Source organism: Sardina pilchardus, chromosome 21, assembly GCF_963854185.1.
Source record: "Sardina pilchardus chromosome 21, fSarPil1.1, whole genome shotgun sequence".
Lineage (NCBI taxonomy): Eukaryota > Metazoa > Chordata > Actinopteri > Clupeiformes > Clupeidae > Sardina > Sardina pilchardus.
This window is the reverse complement of record NC_085014.1, coordinates 23,639,788-23,663,432: the sequence shown is the minus strand read 5'-3', so window position 1 is coordinate 23,663,432 and position 23,645 is coordinate 23,639,788. Positions and strand designations below refer to the sequence as shown.

The 23,645-nt window shown below is 45.9% G+C and overlaps 1 protein-coding gene across 1 annotated transcript; it reads left to right on the top strand.

Annotated features, from left to right (window-relative positions):
• Positions 1-130: 130 nt before the first annotated feature.
• cenpi (centromere protein I) lies at positions 131-16,636 on the top strand. The gene is made up of 20 exons (XM_062525116.1): positions 131-387; positions 1,396-1,533; positions 2,153-2,271; positions 2,524-2,631; positions 3,357-3,405; positions 3,797-3,843; positions 4,299-4,388; positions 4,604-4,735; positions 5,604-5,735; positions 7,607-7,727; positions 8,697-8,791; positions 9,296-9,413; positions 9,714-9,778; positions 10,165-10,274; positions 12,718-12,853; positions 13,296-13,420; positions 14,341-14,392; positions 14,890-15,108; positions 15,858-15,899; positions 16,054-16,636. The coding sequence occupies exons 1-20, from the start codon at positions 219-221 to the stop codon at positions 16,252-16,254; spliced, it is 2,268 nt and encodes a 755-aa protein (XP_062381100.1). The 5' UTR covers positions 131-218; the 3' UTR covers positions 16,255-16,636.
• Positions 16,637-23,645: the final 7,009 nt, after the last annotated feature.

Below are 23,645 nucleotides of genomic sequence, written 5' to 3'. Positions count from 1 at the left end.
ATATTTGATTGTAACGTAAAGGTGAATGAGCCTACCCTGCCTTCAAAATATTCTGATCTAACGAAGCTGACGTCACATAACCACGTGACCATTAGGAGCCATAGTGCGCCTGCGCAAACGGTCGCGGGAAGGGTTTGATATTTGTTTGAATTCATTCGGTCGAGAATGGGAAAATGTAGCAAGAACAACTGAATGTGTACCTTTTTATTTGATCAACAATGACGAAGTCATCTAGTCTGTCTGAGTTAGGTGAAGCGACAAATTGTTCAGATGAACATGAGTCAACGTGTAGTTCTAACAACAGAAGTTTGCGTATAGCAGAAAATGCGAAGAGGAAAAGTGAGGCGGAGGCCCCCCTTTTGGTGGCGTTTAAGTACTTCGCCCAAGGTAATGTTTCACATTTATGTTTGTATCACATTTGTTTTTCACATCCGGGGAGACTGGTGTTATTGCTGCTGAGCTATTTAAGAGTTGCCTTCTGAACAACACGACTGGGTGCAAACACGTCAACTTGTTTAGTAAACAAAGCTTGGCTAAATCAACGGTAAAGTTACCTAGCGGTAGCTAACGGGCTAACAAACAGGTTAGCAAACTCTCAGGGGCCCGTATGAGACTGACCAAAATCGTAAAAACTTCAGTGTCGTTTGCGGTAATGTTTGTATTATACATAGTACAGTACATAAATGCACTATTTTGAAAATAAAATTCAGTGTATTCGAGAGTATGGGCCTAGTCTATGGGCTAACGTCAACATTGCCCATCTGTCTAGCGTGACGTCTCAGTGTCATGTCTGTCTCAACACAGCACCTTTGATGTGTTTACATGCATGGCACATGATTTGATGCCCAATACGCAATATCCGAGCCAACCCTGGTCATGATTTCTGTTGTACTAGAGCCTAGAGAATATAGAGCTCTTCAGAGTTGTCTTATTTAGACAGACTAGGCAGAGTAGTACAATGGATCTTCCTCAGTATTTTGCAGTCTCGGAGGTAACCTTTTGTAATGTACGATGGGTCACATTAGGAGATGTTATTAACATCCTAACACTGATAACAGTGAGTCAAGACAGTGTTCCTAATTGGTATTGGGTCTGAGTGAAGGAAAGGAGACAGGATCTCTGGTTCTTCAGTATATCACAGGGGCCCAAAGTTGCAATTTGATAAAATCTTGTATTAAGAAATGAATGTGCTGGAAATTATTCAGCTGTAACACAAATATTGTCAACTTAATACTGTCAGTTGTCTTATCTACAGTTGCTGTAGGGCAGGTTACAGTACATAGGTTTTTGCAATCACTTATCCACCATGAGATTGCCTGATATGCTTATTGTTGTGGAATAGAAATACTGCTGGTGTTTGCTAATAGCGTGATTGTTGTCTGATTTTGGTCTCAGTTAAAGCGGGCACGCCTGTAATGGGGAACGATGAATTGACAGAGCACTTAGAACGGGTGGAGAGGATAGCCCTGGCTCAGGGGCTTCCTCCAGATGCAGTCTCCATCATGCTGGAGTTCGCCATGAGCCGGCGCTTGAGTAAGTATTTTCTGTTGTATGTCAATTACTCTTCTTACACCTTCGCTATTCCCTACTCTTATGTGTCGTTAAAAGGGAATAGTCCTGTTGTTGTTGTTGTTTTTGATAAGTGGATGTAACTATTTAAGCAAGGTAGACAAGGGTCTCTGAAGGACATGAGTGGAAACACAAAATTAAAGGCACCCGTAACAGTTTTTTGACCATAACATAACAATTTGTTCATACTTTGTTGCAAAAGGCGCATATGTAGTTTGTTTAGCTTCGGTGCATTACTCTGTATTATATCGGAGTTATATGCAAGAGACGCATATTTAGTTTATTTAGCCTATTATTGCGCTTCTCAACTGTTGGGAGATCCCGAGAGCCAATCATGTTGAGTGCTGCTTTAAATTTGATTAGAGGTGTGTTAAAATGTTTTTATACTTGGTATGAGCCAATGCTGTTTGAGAAGACTGAACTGTTCCCAATCCCAAACATTGTGCTTGTAGCCGTTGGACAGAATGGAGAGTACAGCTGACTTGAAACACAAAGAAGTTAACAGATGGTCATGTCGTTTATTGCTTGATAATGGATAACTGCAACAGCAGTCAGAGTTGACCTAACTATGTTCCCTACGCAGCGAGTACGATATCGTCACGGGTGCTGCGGTTTCTGGTTCCGGCTTCAGTAGTGCCCCAAGAGGCTGTGGTCAGAGGGTTCTCATGGCTCTGCACACAGAAAATGCCCCAATCCATGCAGGTAAAGGACACCCTAAAACGGTTTGAGGAATGATTGTAAATCAATAATGTAATCTCGCAATGTTTTTACCTTTTGACAAATAGTGACGAGATATGTATTTTTATAATAATTTACCGTAATTCTCAGGCATGACTCCATTTTTTGATCACTTTTAATTCATTTCCTTTGCATGGTTTTATTTATACCCTCAACATGTAGCATTTGAAGAGGTAATTTAGTGGTGGTTGTGACTGGTGTTTTCACATGTTCCAGATGCTTTTCGTGCGCTGGGTGCTGACGATGTTTGACACGATTGACTGTAAGGACAACCTAAGGGCCATCTACGGCTTCATATTCAGCTTTGTGACCGATGAAAATCTGGTGAGTCCGGTGGCAGTCATGAGTGTGGCCCACAACTGAGGTGCATTCAAATTCGGAAAACAATGGTGAATGGCAAATATATTTACATTCCGTGGTTCTCACGTCCAGTTCCACTGGATTACACAGATAACAACCTCCTTCAACTGTTTGCGATTGATTGCAAATGTTTGCGGAGAACTCGAGGCAAGTGGAAAACTGTTTGCAAACGTTTGCCTATTTTGCTAGTTTGAATGCACCTCTGGTTGAGAAGGCTGCCTAATGGGAATAGGGAGGTTTGGGAAGGTAGTTGGTGATACAGATTGGATAATGAGCTAATCAAATCTAGCTTGTAAGATGATGGCGAAAATGCCATCTCTGTGTATGATATCTGGGGCTGTCAAATTGAGTATTTAAATTTAATCTGAATTTTATTCACTGAGAGATTTGAAATTACTTAAGAGAGAGCAGAGGAGAAACTGTCATGTTTTTGCGAAAGTGACGGACCTAGACATTTCAGCTTTTTGTTCTGATTTCACATTTCCATGAAGCATTTGCCACAGGATTTTTCATTAGAATGCACACAGACTTTCATAAGTGATTTCATGTGAACTGGTGTTCTATGGAAGTCATTTCAAATAGCTTTTACTGGTCTGATTCACTGAAGCAAACCTTTGGGAAATTGCTTTGTTCCTCAGTCCACAGCAGTTCTTGATTGTGCTTCTTGTTTCCCCATCCTCTGCCCACAGTGTCCCTTCATCTGCCACCTGTTGTACCTTCTAACCATAAAAGCACATGGTAAGAGAGAATTTGCTTAGCTTTTTTGTTACCCTAGCCACGTTGGCACTTTCAGGCCCAGGAATGGATTTATTGTGTCTTGGTCCCTTCTTCCTCTTATGGTTTCCCAGGGTGTTAACTTGTTAAGATTAGTGTTGCACCCACTACATGCCACATGATACTCTTGGAGACTGGATAGATGTGATCTGAAAGCACTGTGGCCTACAGCCACACTTAATGTCATCAGCAAAGCATAGGAGGCATTTTGTAAAGAGTCGGTGTTATTAAGCTGGTGTGAACTCAAGCCTTGCTACGCAGCATGACAAATCTATACATTCCTTTTCTCTTGAATGGTGTCGCCACTCACCCCCTAACTGCTTTATCACCCTGCGTCTGTTTTTGTCTCTCTCAGTGAAGCCCTTCCGAGTTCGAAAGCTGTTGGACATTCAAGCCAGAATGGTAAATAAATCTGAAATGATCTATTCCAGCCTTTTGGTGTAGATTGGTTTTTAAATTGTGTGTGTGTGTGTGTGTTTTATTTTTTTTTTATGATTATTGATTTTCCTCTTGGCATTGAATGAAGAGATTTTTCAGGGTGCACTTTAGGTTAGCAGTACTTTTGTAGTTGTTAAAGTGGAATGATGTGTTTTTATTTTCAACCACAGGAAGAAAGGGACATAACAATGTTTGTAAAATAAATAAATAAAAGAATTTAGCACACAAGGTGCATCCTGGGAGAATGTCAAGGGAGAGATGCTTGCGCTTTTCCCAAACAAACCATTATATGTGTAAGACATAAAAAACAGTTTCTATGTGTATCATAAATGAAACAGGCCTCTTTCTATGTTATTTCGGCAAACCGCTTTATTTTTTCTGGATAGAGAATTGAATTGTATTGTCTGCTTCCTCAACAGGGCAAACAGCCGTACCTTATGCAGCTACTGGCCCTCTACAAAGTGTTCTGTCCAGAGATGGTCACTCTCACCATGCCGTCCAGCATGAGGGTCTGTCGGCTTTGCCATACATTCATTTCCTCAACTTATCGTCATTTCTCAACTATTAGCCGCGGCTTAAACATTGATTTTGCGAAATTTCTTCCTAATGAAAATGAGAATCTTTTTTAACTGTTGTAGCGTTTATGTGCAGGATCTATCCAGAAGATTAAAGATGTGTCTCAGTTGTGCATTCTGTTGACCCCCTGTTGTGTGTACTGGTGCAGGCTGGCTTCAGAACCCACAACACCACTTGGAAGCTTGCGCTCGCTACGCTGAAGAAGAGGAACGTCGGAAAAGAGGCTCCCAGCATGGAACTCAGACTAGGCGTGCGGCTGAAGTCCAATTCAAGGAAAAGGGTATGTGGAGATGACGGGCACTTTCATTCCAGTCTCACAGCTTCTTAAGTGTCGTATATTCTGTGTGTGTGAGTGCGCTTGTGTGTGTGTGCGCGCGTGTGTGTGTGTGTATGTGTGTATGTGTGTGTGTGCGCGTGCGCTTAAAGTTCTCAGATACTGGTGTTCAGAAGTGGGCAGGACCGTTTAAGATTTGAAAGCAGATTATACAAAATGTCCTCAAAAATGTCAGATAACTTCAGGCACAGAAAAATGTCCTTGCTTTAAGCCCTGTGTGTGTGTGAGATAGTAAAGGGAATGGAATAATTCAGACTGCTGCTGCGCTGCCTACTATGTCTCAGGTAACCACAGGGGTTTTAAGTTTCTCCTCGCGTCAGTGTGTGGACGGGCCCTCCGAAGTCGCTTGATAAACGAGTCAAGTGCGATATCGCTTTAAAAAACAAGATGAGCCAGGAGTTTTTCGTGTTTATGTCCTGTGGTAATTTCGACGATAACTTTTTTTGGCCGGGCGCGAGTCATTTTCGGGCCCAGTCAAGCGTGGCGTTGAGCTCGAGCGCAATTTTGATAAAAGCCGCAGTGAGTCGTTTTGCAACTCAGCGGCTCATCTAATGTCTCTTGAATGCGGTGTAAATTCCAAGTGCCTGCTGCTGATGGGCTCTGACCTGTGAAGGGAAGCTGAAGGGAAAGATCCAGGGGACCAGGCGCGAGAGATGGAGGGGAATGAGACTTGCTGACGCCTTCATTTCCTTCTTCATCTCTCCCCTTCACCTCTTTTATGTGTGTACACACACACACACACACACACACAGACACACACAGACACACACACACACTCACATACTCATTCACTCACTCAATGTTTCTTGCGCAGAAATTCCATCACCTGGAGGTGCCAGCCTTGACCCCATCAATGGAGATCTCGGGTGCCAACAGCAGGAGAGGGGTGTGCCTGCAGCAGCTGAGCTCATTCAACGAGCTGCTAGATAACCTGAACAGTATTGAGGTAAACGCACACACACACACACACACACACACACACACTCACACACACTCACACATATATTATATTGATGACTTCATGACTTGATGCCTCTATGTCGTTGTAATACCTCCTCATTAACACAAGGTGGAGCTGCATCACTGTTCCACGGCTGGGACCATTTGTGTGCCGTGTGTGCGTTTGACACTTTTGAGCATACCAGTGGCTAAAAAAAGATTCTGCGAGAGACTCCCATCTCGTCACTTTGTTCATGTAAAATTGATGCGTGTATTTAGCCGCAGTACATCAGCGGCAGCTAATATCCGGCCTCACATCAATTATGCCGCGTGGCGATGCATCACTGAGTAGACTAATTAGAAATGTGATTAGAACAAGCGCGTGACACGTCTTGGGAAAATGAAACAACGCAAACGACGATCAGAGGGCCTCGTTCGAACAGTGACCCCGGCACCCGCTTAGCTGACCCGGGCAGCGGCAGCTGACGAATGTCTTTTTAAAAGGCTGCGGGACGCTTTCCGCTTCACGCCACATAAACCCTCCCCACCACCTCAGCTGCCGCAGCCTCGGCCCTCCTTCAGTCCAGCCTTGGAGCCGGGGCTCAGGCAGTGCGCGTCACAAGCCTCTGCATCAGCCCACCCCCCTCCCAACAACAACAACACACACACACACACACATGCGCGCGCACACACACACACACACACACACACACACACACACACACACACACTCACACACACTCAGCAAACACACACACGGCACACTCATACCCGAGCCTGTGTGTGTGTGGCGCGGCTGTAGGCGGCCCTCACTGGGGGAGAGGCGACGCAGAGCAGTCAAGCACACAGCACTCAATCACGGCGCAGAAAACAAATCCGTCACACTGCCCCAGCAAAAGGATCATTGATTCTCATCCCCGCCACCACTTCCCCCATCCCACACACACACACACACACAAGCGCACGTGCACAGGCACTCTTAGCCGTCACACTCCGCATCCCTTTCCGTTCCCCAGTCGCTGCTCCTGTGGTAATGACTGATGCATTTGCTCCTTAATTATGAGCAGGCTCGCCCATGTCCAATGACAATCTGCCGCCCGCACACAATTATTTATTTATATTTCCCAACACACGTCACCCATATTGTCGGGCAGCTGTTTGAGCAGTGAGAGCCTGTTTAGGGCTGGCGAACGGTTAGAGAGTCGCCAGAAAAAAAATGATGCAAATCATGCGTGTGTGTGTGTGTGTGTGTGTGTGTGTGTGTGTGTGTGTGTGTGTGTGTGTGTGTGTGTGTGTGTGTGTGTGTGTGTGTGTGTGTGTGTGTGTGTGTGTGTGTGTGTGTGTGTGTGTGTGTGTGTGTCTGTTTGTGTGTGTGTGTGTGTGTGTGTGGTGGTCATCAGGATGATGAATTGTGATGGCGTAGTGCTGAATAAATGGGTGTAACACAATGCTCAGTGGGTTGTGGTGGAATGTGAGATCATGTACGCGCGCCACTGTTGTTCACTTTGGCTGAGCGCCGGGCTCGTCTCCCCGGCGGAGCTGTCTCTCCGGGTTGGTTCTGGGCGGCGTGGCGCTCACCGAGCACTTTAGTTCCACTCTTTTTCTCGGTGTAATGAGCAAAAGAGGAGCTGTCGTGCTGCGGGCCGCCTCGGAGCCCAGAGCTCTGCAGTCACCAGCGGTCCCCCACCAAGCCTAACCCGTAAAACCCCACGCTTTCTCTCAGCGGACTGACTTTTCTCACCTTTTTTTTTCCCCATACACTCTCCCGGCTCTCTGATTGGCTCGTTCGAGGTTTCTAATTCTGTTGCGACTCGTTTGTTTACTTTGGCTTTGTTTGTTTGTTTGTTTGTTTGTTTGTTTGTTTGTTTGGGATTGCAGCTGCCAGCTCAGATGGGCTCCCTGCTCAGCTCGGCGCTGGCGCTGCACTACCTGGACTGTGTGCAGGACGAGTCGGCCTTCCTCCGCCTCAACTTCTGGCTGGGCCACGCGCTGCACGAAGGTACTGCCTCTTAACTCACTCACTTTATGGAGGTCTGCTTTGCAGCCTTGTTGGGACTGGCCACAAAAAGGAAATATTAGAAACATGACACGACTAGAATTACTTATGATTTTATATACACACACACATATACGTTCATTAATAAATAAACTATATTACTGTACATTAATAATATGTATGTGTATAATGAGTGTGTAGCATTTATAATGTTGGCATCATAATGAATGAATATGATGCTAACATTTGCTTCCAGCAAGGCACCATGTAATTCACACCAGCCTTAAGAGCTCTCATTCATTTTAAGTGTGTGGCTTTAAAAAATCAGATTGAATTGCTGTCATCTTTAAAATAAAGCAAAGTGAAATACTTCCATTGTAATGCTGGCCTGAACGCCCTGGGCCAGTGCTTGAGACGACAAAGTAAGACTGGTCCGCTGTATTTCAGTATCAGTGTCTACAATGTACAACAGTAACAGAACTGTTGACTCTATAGGCCTTACACTGTTTATCCAAAGGCTCGGTATGAATAATATCATTAAATTTGATTGTCAATTAGTCAACATCCATTTAAGTTTCCCAAAATATTTTCCATATGAAACAGAGTAAGGCACATTCCTCCTTTTCTCCTGCTTTTGTTCCGTTGGCAACAGCAAAAGGGGCAGAAGCAGGTGACCGGGCCTCAAGAGGAAAAGCTCTATTATAAAGGAAAGGGGGAGCAGTTCACTAAAAAACTGTAGCCAGTGGCCAGCTCCCTTAAATCACTTTTTAATTGAGTTTCAGGTCTATTGAGTGTAGAACACTTGCTGAAAATGCCTTGAAGAAATTCTTGTCCAAAGTCACCTTTTGTACTACTGTACTCTGTACTCTACTGTATTTAGGAACCAGTTTCATGACCGTCAAAGCCAGTGTTTTTTTTTTTAGCGTGTTTTAGTCATCTGCACGTTTCCATACTTTTGTGTTTGTGATCCAGAGTTCCTGTTTGGTCCTGCGGACGGTAGCCCGGAGAGCATGGCAGAAGCCTCTCACTTCCTCAGCATGCTCGTCTCCACACAACACTTCCTCCAGGTCAGTGACCCCCCCCCCCCCCCTCTTGTCCCCACGTCTCACACGTCTGACAGCCACGTCCCCTGACAGCCTCCCCCCAAATCTCAGCGACATGAACACCTACCTCGAAGCCATGGCCCCAGCGGAGAGAGGCTGACCCGTAGCGCACTTTTGGCCTTCTCTCTCTCTTTACAAGAAGTTGTTGTGCAAGCCAAGTGCCCTAGAAAAAGTGTGCTTGGCAGTACTCTTGGCTCTTCTCTCGCTCTCTCTCCCCCCCTCTCTCTCACTCTCCCTCCCTCTCTCTCTCTCTCTCTCTCTCTCTCTCACTCTGTGGGTTTATCTCTGTGTCTCCTCACCTGAGACCCCCTCCTCCCCGTGGACCAGCCCTGTCAGTCTGAATCACCCTGCACGTCATCCGCGGCCACATTAGTGAATAACTGATTAGGCAGTTAGGCAGGCTGCCGCTCATCCATGCTTGTGTGTGTGTGTGTGTGTGTGTGTGTGTGTGTGTGTGTGTCCTGACAGGAGGGCTTCTCCAGCACTGAGGGCTTCCTCTTCAAGTTCCTGCAAGTGTGGGATGGCTTCCTTCACCGGCCGCAGATACTGGAGCTGCTCAGCGACATTCCACTGGTGCCCAGCTCCTGTGAGTGCTCTCTCTCTCTCTCTCTCTGTGTGTGTGTGTGTTAACATGTTTGTGTACATGTGCTAGTGCATATGTCTTTATGCACAATTGTCTTTGTGCAAAAACATGGTTTATCTGTGGTCCTGGTCCCCAGCTAAAGCTGGAATGAAGCAGATGTTGTGCAACCGCCCCATCACATGCCATGTTGACACGCAAGCATACCCACACACCCCCATACATGCACACTCACTCCCCTCCTCCTTACCGCCTGCCTGCCTGTGGTTAGTTATTTGTTAACATTTTTTAAACATTTCTTTGCAGACATTAAGGACGCTCTCTTCGAGCCTTTGATGCAGCTGTACTTTACCTCCTCCGTGTTCTTCAAGGTGAGTTCATTTTTCGACCTCCATTCTTTAATCTGTCTCTCTCTCTCTCCTTCTCTTCACCCTCTCCACTCCAGTTCTCCTCCTTCCACACTGTCAGTAACCTTGGCTGGCCCAGCCCCGCCATTCATTCTCATGCAGAGCACTTCTGCATAGTGCCGGCCCTATTAAGGACCTCTTAGCTGGAGTCCAGTCATAACACAGTCTGAGGAACTTTTGCCCCCCTCTCTGTACGCTGTTGTTTGCTGTTATCTACACATTTATTTTGGCGCAAAATATCTTCTCATCCATCCCCACTACACCCTCTCGCTCTTTCTCTCTCTCTCGCCCTCTCTGTCACTCCATCTTCTTTCTCTCCCATTTGTCTTGTTTCTGTCTCCCACTTGCAGTGCAGTGTCATTGAGTGTCTGACCAGCATGCTGCGGAAGTGGCTGACCTGGCATTCCGTCTGTGCCCAGGAGGAGGGGCTGGATATCAGTCTCAACAACCGCAGCACCATGTAAGTCACTATTCTCTCTCTCTCTCGTTCACATTCCATTCCCCTCTTTCCCTCTTCACTCTCATTCCATTTCTCTCTCTGTCTCTCCCTTGTTCTCATTCTGTTCTTCCCTCTCTTGCTCACTCTCACGCTCTCACTCTCATTCCGTTCCTCTCTCTCTCTGTGTCCCCTCTCCCCGTGCCCCCTCCCATCCTCACTCTGTCCCCCTATCTGCCCTCCCCACCCCCCGCCCCCCTCCCCTCTCCATTGTTTTCTCTCTTTTCGATTTCCTTGTGGAGAAATGAATATCTCTGCTGAAAGGCGTGACGGGCCCGGGTCAGCAGTTCAGCGCGTGTGCCGCCACGGCCGTCTTCACAAATGCCTGCCCCTCTCTCTCTCTCTCTCCGCCCCTGTCTCTCTGGCGTCGTGTTTACCAGCCGGAGCCCACGGGTTCAAGGCAGCAGTAGTGATACAGCAGGGCTGATGCAGCGGATGATTTACACCTCCGCCCCACAGGGCCACTTTGTTTTCAGCCGCAGAGTTGTTTTGGTGACAGTGTTTTTCCCCCCGGTTAACCCCATGTTATTGGGTACAGTTCTCAAAGCTGTAGATATGTGTACGTACAGTACACACACACACACACACACACACACACACACACACACACACACACACACACACACACACACACACACAGACACACATGCACACCAGTGCTTTAGGTTTGATATCTTGTGTGACCTGCATCCATGGCATTTGAGGAAGATGCGTGGATCAGAGGGCAAGCCGAAGCTTAGAGGGGAAATAGGCTATGAGCTGCAGAACTGCTTGGCTGAAGCCATACAAGGGTTTGGTGGCTGTGTGAGCATGCATTGTGTGGTTGTGTGGTATTGAAAACACCAGGTCTCGGATGTGGGAGAGTGTGCGTATGTTTAAGTTAGGAGGTTCAAAGTTGATAGGTGGGTTTACATGGACACCTCTATTCCGATTACCGGAATAACGGCTCAATCGGAATCGAAATTACGCATATAAACCCTGATTGGAATGAAACTGCCAATCCAATCAGATTTTTAATTGGGAAAGAGGTGGTGTATTACGTTACTAATCCTATTGAACAGCCATGAATACGGTCAATCGGATTGCACTGCTGTGCCTTCTCAAGGAAAAGTACGCAACAACGACTCTTTCGATCAAAAATTCTAAAGCGCTTGAGAGCACCTGATCTGAATAGAATGTAAACAGATGGCATGAAATCTTTAATCAGAATAGTTTAATTGGAATGACAAATGGCATACTTCATCAGTAGCCTACACGCTAATGCACTGTCCTGTGTGCACTGTGTGCTTACTCGTGGAGTGCATACATTTAAACTAAGAAAAGTGTCGTCTCAAATCGAACGCCGACTCTGTGCACTTAACGGAAAATGTTTTAAATGAACTTTATTGATGACCTCTATTTGATATTGCCATAGTTGTAATGTGTTGAAACATCAACAGTTTATGTTATAACTTGCTTGTACAGTGTGTTTTGCACTGCAGCTGCTCCAGTTTTCTCAACCACGATTATCACAAGTTGGTGATTAAAGTGATAGGTGGAGCTACCAAGTTTGGCCCAACAAAACGTTATATTTTACAATATGCCTTCTTAATGCGTTGCTTAACAGAATGCGGTGTTCTGTCTTATTTTCACCAGGTGTTACTCACGTGCAGGGGGAACAATTAAGGCATGGCAAAAAAGGCTGTAATTTCGCCCAGGCCTGCCAAACCAAAGCACCACTGCCAAAGCAGACTGCCATCTATTGATATGATGCGGTTCTTTCTCCCCCTTGAACAGCTGAAACTGAGACAGAGAGCTGAATAAGACTGCTAGGCTACAATTATGCTCATCACCTGAAAGAGGCTAACTATAGTCTGCACGTGCTTCTCTGTGCACAAACACACTTGGTGGATACACACAACAACAGTACCTGTTGCCTAAACTATAGCCTGCACATGTAATATAATAAAATGTTTATTCTGTAGTTAATGTGTCTCACCCACCATCGTTATTTCTGTCCACTGTTTTTAAACTAGATAGCATTGACCTACTCTGCACTGTAGAGATGTTGTCATGCAATATCAACAACCTGAGAAGCACACACGTCTGCATTGTTTAACACATGAGTAATGGCATGGCAAATTTGTGTTAATGTGTCTCTTTTGTCTGTAGATCTCCTTATCGGTTTGTTTGGCCTTTCAGACATTTAAAAAAAAAAAAAAAAAAAAAAAAACCTGAAACAGCGCCAAAAGTGATGTTGCACTAGTCTTACCCAGATGCACTAACCTTCTGTACAGAAAGTTACACCGCACGATTCCCGATTTAGTGTAAATCGGTATTCAGTAGGACCGACCTAAATCTGTGTCTGTGTGTCCGTGTGTGTCCATATCCATATCCATACGTGTCCATCTCTCCCTTCCTCTCCCAGGAGCCTGAGTCTGTCGGGGTTCCTGGACTCTGTGCTGAAGCTGGTGCAGTTTGTGGGCCGCCTGACCTCGGTGGGCCTGCAGCTGGAGCGGGGACACACCCTGCTGCTCCACCACGCCCTGGGCTTCTACGAGACGGTAACGCCCACACACCCCCACCTCTCTCATTTCACCTCCTTACTGCCAGCCTTCGGTACTCTCCAATGATATCCTCTATTTAGATATGATTAATGATCTATTCCTTTCTGATGTAAGTGTTGAGTTATCTTGGCTATACTTTGAGGTGGAATATTTAATTATATAGATAGACTATGGAGTTGTTGTTTTAGTGTATTTATATTTAGTTTGTATTTAATGTTTGTACATGTACAGTATGTCAAGAGTATTTAGCAGAGCATTTATTCTATCGTAATATGCGAACAAAGACTTTCAAGAATTGAACCCTGACTGACTGCATTCAAAGCGGCGATGCCTACCACTGCGCCACTATATGTGTCCGTGTGTGCGTGACTGCATGTCTCTGTAAGTCCACCCCATTTCCTCTCTGTTGTCACTGACGCGTTGACTGTGTTCACTGCAGGTGTCCGACATGTTCCTTAAGTACAGCTTGCCCCTGTTTGTCATGTTGCCCCCTGGCGTCTTCTACCCAGCACTCCTGGCCACTGACCCCGTCTCCGTTGATCGGCTTGGGTACATCATGTTCAGGTAGCGATCGGACATCGGACATCACACACACACACACACACACACACTCACACTCACACTCACACTCACACAGCAGACAGGCACAGACACCCCACTCGATCCTTTTCTGTTGCAGTAGTATGCATGGTTTAACTGTGCACCTGTTCCAGTTTCAGTTTTGCTTCTCTCGTTTGCTTCTCTCGCGTGCGCAAGAGTCGGATAACCCCTGAGTGCGTCCGCCTCACTCTCACTGCTGTACCGGGGGGGATTCTAGGCAAACTAGTCGGGCGCACAAAATTGGTGGGCCGACGCGCTGCCCCCGGGGTTCACGGTCGCGGCGGAAGTAGTCCGTCAGGCACGTCGAGTCCGAGCATGGCGCACACTCATTTGCAGGCTCATTAGCTCGTCCCACTAATTTGACTTGACACCGGAAGCCAGCCGAGAAATTGTGTCTCCGGCATTATCGCAAAGTTGAAAAGCAAAAAATGATTTTAATCTGCCTCGATCGAAATGGGGGTTACAAGTGGCAGGGTATCACTGAATACTAAGCATAACTAATTATTGTATATTCCCTGCTAAAAGGCCCATTAGCAGCGACCTGAATGGCACAAATTGTTTTGCTCTTCGGTTGCCATTTAAGCCATAGTGTGCACAGTGCAGACCTTAATTATTACAGTGTGCTTAACGCGAGCAAATGCAGAGACTGTTGTGCCATGCTTCTATTCTGTCCTTATTTAATAAAAAGCCTGAGGACATTTTCTTTAAATGTCTTGCTTGCTGTGTTATACTCACTTTAGTTACAGAAACTAATGCCAGTCGTCATCCACTACAGTATACTGACAACATTTCTGAGAATAGCAGCTATACTAACCAGATATTAAAAGTTGTTTTAAGGTTATCAATTTTTGAATGTTCATTTTTTTTTTTTTATGTTTTTGCAGGTATAGGCAAAATCTGACATCTGCCAAGGAGCAACAAAAGAAGCAAAAAGAGGTATAATCCAAGAGCTTTTCACCCAGAAATCAGAGGTTATCTCCCCTTTCCCCTTCATTTTTATTTTTGTGATTTCAAAAAGTTTAGCTGCTGCATAATTCACTAAAGGATGCACTTGTAAAAGAACCCCCCAGCTGTGCATTAGGAATCCATAATGAAAGCCCCTCGGGCGTCTGCTATAGTCCCTTACTTTTCTCACTTAGATGAAGGCGCACTCCCATAAAGAATTCTGACATGGGGGAGGCTCTGCTCTATCAGGCACTATGCCGGCCACCCATTGAGTCCAGGGCCCTGCTGTCCATGAATTATGTGCTGTGTTTTACATCTGCTCTGCTTGCTGTAATAGCAGGGATTAAGGGCAGGAGTGTCACTTTTTTTTGGTTTTATGGCCCGTGTCCTACTACATGTACAGATTTGCATGTATTTCAATGAGGAATGAGGAGCTCTACTCGTTTATGCATTCATGTATAAGAGACCCCTTTCCCCATGTTCCGCAGCTGTCCATTCACATCAACCGGAGTGTCTACCAGGAGTTCAATTCCTACCTTGTTGCCATGGTGGCCCACCTGTGGAACTCTAAGAGCTTCGGCCCGAGGTCGGGCATCCAGGTCAGCGAAGCGCTGCTGGAGCGAACCAAAGTGGGTGACCACTCAAACAGCTTTGATCTCATCCACCATCCAGCTTTCCTCAACTACGCCATAGACTTCCACCAACAGGTCAGAAAGGATAACACCACATACATGCACAGTATATATTGCTTGTTATTGTATTGGATTGTACATAATGTTTGTGTACAGTATATTGTTTGTAATATTGTCCTCATAAAGAGTACTGCACCGGTAGAAGTCACAACTATACACACAACGCCACATGGTAGTACATGAGTACTAACTTGTTAACAGTGTGCCTGTGTATTTTATCACGGGAGTTCTGTTTGTGCTGCATATCGTAATCATGGTCTGTGACGAAGTTAAGATGAAAGGGTAAACATGTCAAGTCTCGCTTCGCCTCGCCGTCAAACATGGCAGCTGTCTGGGAGCCTCTTCACGGCAGAGTCCGCTCAGTCGTGCTGTGGCCCAGTTGGGGCTTTGATCTCCGGAGGTGCTCTGTGCCCGAGGAGACACGGTGGAGGCCCGTTTGGTTAATAAGTTTAAGGCCGGACATGGAGATGAATGCGGTATTCATGTATCTTTCATAGAAGGCTCCATTAATACAGAATCACATTTTATTATTCATGCCGCCGTATGAGCCCTGCAGTTTTTTCGTCATGTTTAATAATACAGGCACCTTTTTTTGGTCCTGCTGCTGCAACATCCAGCAGTGTTCAACTGAGATTTAGAAGAAGGGGTAGAGAGAGAGATAGAGAGTGTGAGTGAGTGAGAGAGAGAGCGAGAGAGAGAGAGAGAGAGAGAGAGCCTGGTAGGAGGGAGACAGTGGATGAATATTTATATGTTCTCTTCATCAGTGTTGGCCGGAGCGCGCCGACGTGGACCTGAACTCCATCAAGGTAACCCTCTTCAATTACCGCTAGCGTTCGTTAAAAACGTTATATGTGAAGCGCTTTTCTCGCACTCAAATCTGCAGCATTCCCCCGAAGGTGTCCCAGAGTCACCAGTGCTGATTTCGCGTCTCTCGCCTCTCTTCCCTCTCCTTCGCTCCAGGCTGGGAAGTACTGGGAGTGGTATGTGGAGTTCCTCTTCACGCAGGGTTTCGACGGCCTGAGGGACTTCATTAAGGTCAACATCAACCCAACGACGGCCCGGCACAGCGATGGGCGGCCGAGCAGCGGCCAGACTCTCAGCCAACCCTCGCAGCCCAGCCAGCCGACAGCGGTGGCGTCATCATCGACGGCGGTGTCTTAAGAGTTGCCTTGCCTCACCTTACAACTCTCAACTTATATATATTTTTAAACTTCCTTTGTTAAAAAAAATGAATGAATGAACGACAACCCGCATAAAACGCATTACCGGTCTTTATGAAACTGTACATAATTTATTTCAAGTGTCTTTGGGATGCCATTGACATAAAAAGACTCTTTAAGGAGATGTCTATGTAAATAGCTTTGTATATTGCATTTTGTTTGTGTAATTATTTTTCACCACTGCTTTACTCATGTCATGTCATACTCATGTTTGTGCCCAAACTTTGTCTACTTCACAACTTTTTGCATAAATTAAGAACATTAATGCAAGGCTTTTTGTACAAGTTAGTATGCATCATAACAATAAACTTTCTTTTCCATAACAAAAAGTTTTTTTGTGTGTTCCTTTCTTTTGCCTCTTGGGTCCCTGCAACCTTTCAGTGAATTGTGGATTTGTGTTCTACTGAAAAATGTATGTGCTGAAATTCAATTTTGGGGAAAAACATCAATATCTATTGCACTCACTGACTCAACCATCTGGAAAACAGCATTTTACCCTAATTGACAGATCCATCTGGACTATTACTTGGCTCATAGGAACACACCATCTTGAAAAGGTGCTGCCGGTGTGCAAAAATGTAACAGATAACAGAACGACTCAGGTGCACGAGGGATGATCTGTGGGGTTTGCACATCCACTTCCCTCGCACGCACATTTGGTTTATTTTTCTTGCTTGAGTTATTTCGTCTGTACTACTAGCCACCAAGGGGTGGGTGCTTTTTTCTTCTTTATTTTTTAGATGTATGTTAACAAATGCTTACAGTAGCTTGCGACGTGTTCTCAAAGCCCTAGAGCTGTCATCTAATATAATTACAAAATATGTGTACTAATTAAAACAGTGTGTCACATATGAAGTTTAAATGTAAATCTAGATTATTTAAATGTGTGTCTAAATGAGATGGCCGTGCCTGGTAGTAAGCTATCTAGGGTGCAACCGGCATATTCTTCAAGCCCTGGATGGGCACGCAGTGGCGAGTCCTTAAGTTTACGCAGCAAATGATTGGCACATATCTCCTAAACTACAGAAACGCCGGGCATTGAATCGTCGTTAAAGGTAACTGCGCAATTGCAAAGGATTTTTCTATTAACAAAGATGGGCTCTGCCCGTTGTACATTGCCGACGAAGAATATTAAGAACATCCCACCGAAGAACATCTCTTATGGCACGAAGATCCACCTTAAACCTTTCTGATGTCAACGTTGATGTGAGAGACCCTCCGACGTAGCAGCGCTCTGGAGACCTGAATAGAAGTGTGCCGCTGTTTGAAATGTTCGTCAACGAGCAAGTCTCCCCTCACTTTCCGCTTATTTGCCTTCCTCGTTCGAGATTATTTCAGTCGTGCGAGCAGTTATTTTCCATGGCACTTCGAGGTTTTACAAAGGAGAGATACTCCGTCTGAGAAGAACAAGGTAAGACTTTGTGGTAAAAGTGTCAAGTGGTCGTGATGTTTGATGAAAACTATGTCATGATTTTGTCACGTCATATGTTGTTTCTAATTATACTTGAGAGCAATTTGGTACATTCTTAAAATGAGGTAGCCTACATACATGACCGTTGATGGCAGTTCACCGGTTTGGTCTTCATGCTTAATTTTACCACAGAATGCCGCGCGATACTAAACGCAATTGCTTAAACCAGGCTGTTGTGGCCGAACACGTTTACATTTAGCCTAATGAAACCAGAGGAGTAGGCTATGTTTTGGCGTAAATTCAGGACTCACCACTTCATTCGCCACTGATTCCTGCATGCACTCCTGAGAGGTATGACATGGAAATATGACTACTGGCTTTTCCCCAGATTTTTTTTGTCACAGGGTTTTGCTCCGGAGCTGTCCAGCAAGCTATAATTTTCGGATGCGTCGTAAAGACGGTCTTTGCTGCTAACGCAAGCTTTTTCGGGTAGACTGTCAACAGCGATATAGGCTATTTATTTAGAAATGGGCAGAGACACAATTCCAAGTTCAGCTAAAGTGCGAATTGGCCCACTCATAGGACTACAATACTTGGTTAGATTTTGAGAGTTTTCTTCCATCATCCCTTGGCATGTATTGGCACCTCCGTCCACACAGCACCTCACGTGCAGGCGCAGGGGGTAAAATGAGATTAAGAAACACAAGTTGACACACCGCAAATTCTTTTGAAACGGTGATACATTCACCTAAGGATTTTTCTCGTCTATAAACTGAAAATGCCTTTAAATACAGGTTTGAAGGTTCTTTAAAAACTCCATTGTGCGACACATCCTTTGATCTTCGTTAAAGCCCTCGACAGCCTCTCGGTGCTGGTGGCGCCTCAGCTCCAGCAGCCGGTGAGCTCAGATCTGTCTGGAAAAGGGAATTTCATGACCGATGGAAAAGTGGGTCCATGGCCTGGGAACTGGGTATGATGTTCAGTTTTCTTATAAGTGGGGATTGAGTTCAGGTCCTGGTGATTCTGTGTAAAGACTGTTGCATCAAGTACTGTGTCTTAAAATATGAAACACATTATTTTGTTCTATTAGTGTTTGTACATTTAACATAGCATGAGATTCTTTTAGCTGTTCGTATCCGTCATGTCACATGTGGCTAGGCATCAAGAGGGTGTGTGCAGTTGTCACTCAGACTCGTAGTTTCAGCATACCCACACAAGTCCTTCACTCACTCTCAGCTAGCCGAGACAGCTCAGATATGCTCTATGAATATTTTACAACCACTTAATCTCATTACTGTAAAAGCCCTCAGCTAAGAGAGAAAGGAGCCACACTGTCAATGTCGTCTAATGATAAATGGCAGCCTTTTTTGTTATTTGGAGAGCTTGCCTGTTTTGACAGGACTGAGAGCGTGTGAAATGTCGAACAGGGAGCTTCAGTGGCCCAGAAATGGAGCTCAGCTCTTGCTGTGCACACTTCTGTTTCCCGTCTCTCAAACTGACTCTAAGCTGTAGTTTAAGATCTGTATTATTCATTATAGCTGTATGAAAGATCTGTGTGGTGTGTCTTTTGTGTGAGTGTGTGGGTGGTTTGTTTATGTGTCTGTAGGAGGTGGCTACATTTTTGTTACTTTCCCAGTGCCCGTGTTGTAGCCTAATCTTTGAAAATGTCATTTCCTGTGTGATATTGCTCAGGTAAGGTTCTTGAATGAGTGCCTAGAGGTGGGCGTTCGCCAGCAGGCTGAAAGCACTCCGGAGCCCATTACATATTCTCTTGGCTTCCTGCTTACTCTGCTGGAATCCAATCTTGTCAGGCACTTTTACTAATTTTACTCACCATCAGACGAACAGGTAGACGACCCACTGTGCCGGAATGTTCCAGACACCTGTGCGGCTCTTAATGTCATGAGTCAGCCTGCAAAAAAGTTTGTCCACCCGCCTGATCTTCGCACTCCAACTCCAGTGTGACCCTTACCCCATATTTACCAGATACATGGTGTGTGTGTCTCGGCAGTGTTACATGTCCAGTGTTATTTTTCAATTTCATTTCATTCATGTGAACAGGTTAGAGCTTTCACACTGCTGTCATGAGACGCGCCGCTCAAACCGTGCTGCAACCGTGAGTCATCTAGAAAATAGAAGTGACGCCTGCCTGTTTTTCACGCAAGCGTCAAGCGTGTCGGAAGTGGTCCTGTGGAAGATTCATTGAAAGTTGGTTAGCGGCAGAGCAGCGGCCCCTGCATTAGAGAGATTCCAGGTGTGAATGCACACGCGCAGCCGCACCGCTGCAGTGACGGAACACACGCGCTACGAACGTAGCAGAAATGAGCCCTTCACCTTAACGATTTTTCTTCTGCCTCCCTGCCTTTCAGTGGAGAGGGAGTGGATACTCTGGAAGAAGTCAGAAGAGGGAAAAAAAAAAAGAAAAGAAGATGTCATGTCAAAACAGACTGAAGTTTCCCCCTCAGGAGATGTGAGACAGAGCCATGTCTTCAGTCATCACAGTCACAGTGGCTGACGGCGGGCAGGCAGTCAACAGGAGTGTCTCGCGCCACTCCTCGACTGTGTCCTCTGGAGTGGATAGAGGCGCATCAGAAGGATGGATGTACACAGTGGCCACTGCTCGCCACGCAGAGGTGGCGGAGCATGCGTTGAGCATCCGACTGTCTCTCTTTTTCCCTTCATGCCTCTGTCTCTCCGGCCTTGATGTGTGTAAAGCCTTCACTCAGGCTGCAGAGAGGAACAAGTGAATGCATAAAACAATCCTGTCCGCCGCCCTTTAACCCTGTCTGTCACCGCCTCCCAGTGTGTGATACGGGGAGGATGGATGGAGTCAGAAAGAGGGCGAAAGAAAGAAAGAGGGGGAAGGAATGGGGATAGAAAAGCAATTTGCTAACTCTATAAATCCACACGCCTGTGGGGCTGGTGACCTGGGTCTGCGGCGACCACGGGGGCCATCATTTAAAATCTGCTAACCGACGTCCCCCTGCCCCCTTACTCACCACCACTGCCACCACCTCCACCACCTCCTCCATGTTCACTCCACCCCCCGTTAGCTCTGAATGGTGCTGCTGTGTGTGCCAGTTGTCTGCGGTGACACGTTTATGTGGCTTATTTACGGAGGCTGGCCAGAGGCTGCCTCGTTGCAAAGGAGCTGGAGAGAGAGAGAGAGAGAGGGAGGGAGAGATGGAGGGAGGCTGGCGGAGACAGCGCTCTGCTGCCCCCCCCGACCACAGGAGATGGAAGAGGAGGCACAGAGGTAAACAGGGTGAGCCAGAGAGACAGGCTGGGAGATGGTAATAGATAAGGGGGAAATGGAAAGAGAGCAAGTAAGAGAAGGATGGATGGATAATTTGAAAGAGTGACAGGAAGAAAAGAGGAGCAGCTGAGAATTTCCTGGTGCTTTTTTGTTGTTGTTCTTGTTGTTGTTTAGGCTTTGTTGACGGGATAATGAAGATCAGACAGGAAATGAGTAGGAGGAAGATGGGGAGTGGGCTGAGGAAATGGCCGCAGGCTGGAATCGAACCTGAGCCCCTCTGGGCACGAGATCCAGTTGTGGTATGGAGCACTGACACCACCATCGGGCTTTGGCTCCCCCTGTTTGGAGTACATTTTGGAGCTTCTTATGCATACAATAAATATAGAAGTTTCTTCACTCGCCTGTGGTGTTGTTGGCCAACCCTGACATACTGTATGAGAATAGCACTAGGGCAGTAATTCAATGTATTCTTTGTATCTGGCAGGGAAACCATGATGCAAACACAGCCTTCTCCCCGATTGCCCTGAATGTTTGTTTTTTTTTGTTGCCCGAGTGTTATTTTGTGGAGTTGTTGTGCTCTGAGTGAGATATCCCATCTGCCCCTTCCCACTGACGTGCGTGGCGGAGCAGGGCAGGCGTTCGCTCTTTTGTCTGTCAGGCGACAGCAGCACTCTTGAGTTGCGGTAAGCCACCGGCGTGCTCCCACCCCCCCCCCTCTCCTGCCACCCTGGAGCGTGTTGACGTATGCGCCTTTCTCGTCTGGCGTTTTGTCAGCCTTTCAAACACGGTGGGGGTTGAGTAATGCTTCGGCTCGCCGGGTAAATATATTTATTTAGCCTCGTTCTCCCTCTGCTCTCTCCAGCGAATACGTCCTCCACCACCACTTTTTCCACAAAACCGTGTCCATTCAGACTGAAATTATCCCCTAACATCTAATGCAGAATGCAGACTAAAAGCATCACAGAAATAGTTTCAATTTTTTTTTCTCATTTTTGGCACTCGCACTAACACAGGCTAAGGGTCTCTCTGGCCCTCTCTCCAGATTGTAATAATTAGTCAGTAATAGGCAGAAACACAGTAAAGCGAATCCCCTAATTCTATCATAACAGATTAGGCCACAGATGCTAAATGCAGTTTATGTGGGAACTGGAGTTCAGAGAGAACTTCAAGTGGAGCGCGGCTTTGCCTCTGTGGAAATGCGAGGGCCTTGATTTGACTGGTTTCGGTCACTCCACTTGCGGTATTGGGGTTGCAGAGAGTCGAGGGTACGGGAGCTGGCTGCCGCAGTGGCCTGCTTTTAATTTGTCTTAATGGCCTCTGGATTTAGCAGGAGACGCCCCAGCCTTAGCCTCGCTAATGGCTTTCACAGGAAGCATCGCCAGCAACCTATTAGTCTGCAAACACAGATGAATATTTAAACAGTGTGATTGGTGCAAATTAAAGATTAAACAAAGCTAAATTATTTGAGTGCGTTTTGTGGTGAGGAATGAGTGATATTTAATAAATTAAGTCTCTTCCTATTCGTGTTGTGTTTTGCGCTAATGCATCGTAGCGTTAGGTGTACAGACTCTCTCCCTTGCTCTCTATCTCTGTTAAATACACAGACACACAGACACACACACACACACACATATATTACCTTGCTGAGTATTCTGTAGTTGATTGGCATTTCTCTTGCTTAGAGCTGGTTCTGATTTGCTTCTCTGTCCTAACAACCTTTCCACTTTATATCTCTATGAAGTAAGCCACCCCCAGCTCTTCGTAGTATGTGTGTGCCTGTGTGCATACTGGTTCATGTTCTGTTCTTGTAAAAGCCCTGGCAATTCCATAAGGCTCTGAGGTGGATGACTAGAGGTGCCCATGGAGGGTAATTGCTTTTCATTCCTGTGTCACTCTCTTCAATTTCATTTTGATTTGTGAAGGCAGAGAGGGGTATTTTTATGGCAATTTGACAATGTCCCTTTGTGTAAACAGGGTTACAAATTCTGTGCATTCTTGAAAGTTGAAAGTTTTTTGTGTACACATGTGTGTATGTGTCTGATGGGAAGATCAGGCTTGTGGAGTGTGCTTTTTGGATGTCAGACAAGACTACGGGAAATGTCTTCAAAAGCCCATCTGTCAGACAAATGATTAAAGCTCATTGACTGGCGTGATGTGACAAAGTGATACATTCGCCATCTTCGAATCACAGGCTCGGATTGAGATATTACGCGTTGTGATTTATTCATCTGCGGCTCCCCAGCTGACATTTTTGGCGGCACGGTGTGAATAGCATGGCATGTGTCGGTCCTCGCCTTCTAAAGGAACCCAGGTTTTTGTAGCTCGGTTTGTTGTTTATTTTTAAACATCCATTAGCCTGCGTGGAGTGAAGAAGCTCTCCTCCCCACCCGTTGGTGGTGTATGTCATTAGTTCAGTGTTCTACTTGGGTGGTGATTGAAATATTCCATTCAGAGGCTGACTGGATCAAATTAACTGCAACAGGCCACTCAGCCTCTGAACAATGGTGGTGGTGGTGGTGACGGCGGATGGCGGGCGATGGGGGAGTGGAGGGGGAGAAAAAAAGCCCATTTTCTGCTTTCCCCAAGAAAAAAAAAGGGAAGAGCTTTTCGGGAGCTCTTTTTTTAATGCTTCCCCAAAGGAGATTTATAGTCAGAATGAATGAGG

Bases quoted from the DNA above. Each gene is read 5' to 3' on its own strand.
- cenpi (XM_062525116.1), top strand. From the start codon at position 219: ATGACGAAGTCATCTAGTCTGTCTGAGTTAGGTGAAGCGACAAATTGT. The intron at 4,389-4,603 runs GTCTGTCGGCTT...GTACTGGTGCAG, and splicing joins CCATGCCGTCCAGCATGAGG to GCTGGCTTCAGAACCCACAA. The intron at 10,275-12,717 runs GTAAGTCACTAT...TTCCTCTCCCAG, and splicing joins CTCAACAACCGCAGCACCAT to GAGCCTGAGTCTGTCGGGGT.